The 3,647-nt window shown below is 42.1% G+C and overlaps 1 protein-coding gene across 2 annotated transcripts in view; it reads left to right on the top strand.

The window, feature by feature from the left end:
• Positions 1 to 3,617, top strand: part of BEST3 (bestrophin 3) — a 42,509-nt gene extending 38,892 nt beyond the window's left edge. For both annotated transcript variants that reach the window (XM_011374129.1, XM_011374120.1), the window contains one exon: positions 2,434 to 3,617. In XM_011374129.1, the coding sequence (XP_011372431.1) occupies positions 2,434 to 3,370 (937 nt within the window). In that variant the 3' untranslated portion in view covers positions 3,371 to 3,617. The remainder of the gene's footprint in view (positions 1 to 2,433) is intronic.
• Positions 3,618 to 3,647: the final 30 nt, after the last annotated feature.

Here is a 3,647-nt window from a genome sequence, read left to right as displayed (position 1 = left end):
GCTTTAGAATAACAGCATGAGGCTGTAATCGGATGCCATCCTGGAACATTTAGCCAGTTAATCATTCCAATCACCCATGTTTTATTCATGGACATAAGGAACGACGTTTTCTTTTACCACTCACTTTGCCCTTTCAGGTTACACCAATATTACGTTGCCCTTACTTTTTCCTTATGTCAAATAAAATGCACCTGGCATAGTTAAAGCACCTTGTCACCATGGATGTCAGCACAAACATTGGATCAGGCTGGCCTGATCACTGTGGCTCCCAGAGCCAGCAGAGGCAGGAGCAGGTCTTACAACCCAGTAGCTCTTGCTGTTATCTCAATTATCTATTTTATTTCAGCCTCAAAGGAGAAGATTAAAAATAGTAGGATTGTTTGTTTTATGTCTTAAATGTTAAAAATTCAACAGGGCAGTCTTTGAAATAGCAAACCCATCAAACTTACTCACAAAGGAAGCCCAACCACAGTGTGGGTCCTCACCACCTCAGTGGACGTACTCTTTCCACGAGGCTCACATTTCTTCTTCACACTTTGTATCAAGGTGATTAAAAACAAAGGCTTTAGAGTCAGACTTCTGGGTTTGGCTCTTATTAGCTACATAGCTTTAACGAATCTCTCTGGGCCTCAGTGTCTCCATCTGTAAAGTGTGAATAATAATAACAATATCAAATCAAGACCACAATGAGACACTGCCTCACACCTGTTAGAATGGCTATTTTCAATAAGACAAGAAATAACAAGTTTTAGAGAGGATGTGAGAAAAAGGGAAGCCTCATACACTGCTGGTGGCAATGTAAACTGGCATAACCACTGTGGAAAACAGCATGGATGTTCCTCAAAAAAATTAAAAACAGAGCTACCATATGACCCAGCAATCTATTTTCTGGGTATCTACTCAAAAAATTTGAAAACATTTATTCGTAAGGATATATGTACCCCTGTGTCCATTGCAGCATTATACATGGTAGCCAAGACATGGAAACAACTGAAGTGTCCTTCAATGGATGACTGGATAAAGAAGATGTGGTACATATACACGATGAAATACTGATCAGCCATAAGAAAGGATGAAATACTGCCAATTGCGACAACATGGATGGATCATGCGAAGCGAAATGAGCCAGACAGAAAAGGATAAGAACCACATGGTTTCACTCATGTGTGGGACATAAAACAGAAAGCAACAAATGAACAATCAAACCAAAACAGACTCATAGACACAAACAATAAAAGGGTAAAGGGGGTCCAATTTATGGTCATGAGGGGAGATTAGACTTTGCGTGGTGAAAACACAATGCGATATGCAGAGGACGTATTATAGAATTGTGCAATTGAAACCTATATAATGTTACTAAGCAATGTCACCCCAGTGAACTTAAAAAGAAACAATACCGCTCACATGATGCTGTAATAATTAGGTGAATTAATGCATGGGAGGTCAGTAAATGTTAGCTCTTATTTGCACTGTCTTGAATTTAGCTATGATCCCTTGTTTAGGGGGTTTTTATGGGTCCTGGGAAAACATGACTTTAGTTCATCTGCAATAAGGAAGAAAGAACATATACTATATCATTTTTTAATGTCCAAGTCTCCAGATCGGTGATTCTCTGTATCATTCCAATTTTAGTATATATGCTGCCGAAGCAAGCACATAGATCAGTGATTCTCAAAGTGTGGTCTAGGTACCCTTGCAGGTCCCCAAGACGTAAGATTCCAAGACCCAAGTCCTTACGGACAAAACTCTCTTCTTCCTGTTTTATTGAGAAATAATTGACATATATTACTATATATGTTTAAGGAGTACAGCATGATGGTTTGATATACATTGTGAAAAGATTCAGCAGACATTCATCTTCTCATATAGTTATAATTATTTTTAAAAAAGAAAGAAAAGAATAAAGGGAAAACTGTTTTCTCCTTGTGATTTAGGACTCTTAAGACTTACTCTCTTAACAACTTCCCTATATATCATATAGCAGTGTTAGCTCTAACAAACCATTTTTGTTATACTAAGATGTCATTTGCCTTCTTCATTCTCATTCTTTCATGAATGTACAGTGGAATTTTCCAGACACCACATGCTATGTGGTGATGTCATCACTTAACTGTTAATGGAATGTGTGTTTGTACATTCTTGTGTTTTTTATATTCCTCAGTTATAATTTCTAATAGAGAAAATAGCAATAGCTATAACCCACATAAACAAACCTCTTTGGGATACTCAATAATTTTTAAGAGTTTAAAAGGATCTTGTGACCAAAAAATGTGAGAACCTCTGCTAGACTCTTTCAAGTCAAAGTCACCCTCTCCACCCCATTTTATAATCTTTAATGCAAAAATGCCATTCTCATCCTTAACTTTGAGACTCTGCTCCCAAAGTTAGGCCCCTGAAGCTGCTCTGCCTACATTTTGCTGCCATGTGTTTCAGGCTGTCTGGGTCCGATTTACCTGGCGAGGATTGGCTATGGGATTATGAGAAGCACGGCCGTCGCCATTCCATGATTAGGAGAGTCAAGAGGTTCCTGAGTGCCCACGAACACCCCTCCAGCCCCAGGAGCAGAAGCTACAGGAGGCAGGCCAGTGATAGCTCCACGTTCCTTCCTCAGAGCGACCTCAGCCCAACCAGGGATCTGCTGGATGTGCCCTCGAGAAGCCGCCACCGTGCCTCAGCCTCCTGGAAGCAATTCAGCTCCCCAGAGGTGAGCCCCACGCTGCACTCCAGCCTGGGAGAACTGTCCACGATCAGGGAGACCAGCCGGACAAGCACATTACAGAGCCTGAGCCCGCAGACCAGTGTGAGGGCCTCCCCCACCAAATTGCCACAAGTCCCCGAGGTACTGGTCACTGCCCCAGGGCCCACATCAGATGACCACCACCATGACTCCACCGCCTCCATCCAGAGCTTTGAGTTTACTGGGGTTCAGCCAAGCAGTCCTGGACAGCAGGAGGACCCTACAGGGTTGATCCTGTTCCCCTTGGGGAAGGGGACACCTCCTCGAAGCCCCAGTCTCCAGACTGTTTTAGCCAAAGCTGAGAGAAACATCTTCAAGTTTGCCCCCGAGGCAGAACCTGATGAGAATGCCGAGTTCCCTAAAAGGTGGAGCCTCCCTGGGTTTCTGGAGGCCAGCCACACCTCCGTGGCAAGTCTAAGCCCAGAGCCCACGAACCCTGAGCCGGCTCTTTTACTTGACACGGAAGCATCCTCAGAGACCAGTGGAATCAACTTTGTGGCTGGCTCTCAAGTCTTTCCTGATGTGCTGTATTTAATGGAAAACCTGGACACCAAGGAAACAGATATCATAGAATTTAACAATGAGCAAACAAAGGACTTGCCCAGTGGAATGCCAGAAAGTTCTAGGACCTGATATCTAGTCTAAATTCTTCCTTTCCCAAAAGTTCAGCATTAGTTCCGGAACATACCTGGGGGCTAGCCAAGTTTTTTTTTTTAAAAAAAACAATCATACTGTATAAGCTATTTAAAACTTTGAAGGGCATTATGATCCTGACTTTTTGAGAACTAAGAAAATCAAGCACATTCACATCACCATCAGAAAGTGCTTTCATGGATGTTATACAGACCATAGTGATGTATCTTAACCAAATAAGAAATCTTAAATGTGTATGTGTGTGTGTATGTATGTA

Source organism: Pteropus vampyrus, unplaced genomic scaffold, assembly GCF_000151845.1.
Source record: "Pteropus vampyrus isolate Shadow unplaced genomic scaffold, Pvam_2.0 Scaffold9, whole genome shotgun sequence".
NCBI classification, from domain to species: Eukaryota; Metazoa; Chordata; class Mammalia; order Chiroptera; family Pteropodidae; genus Pteropus; species Pteropus vampyrus.
Note: the sequence above shows the minus strand (reverse complement) of the source record. Positions and strands in the feature narration are given on the sequence as shown.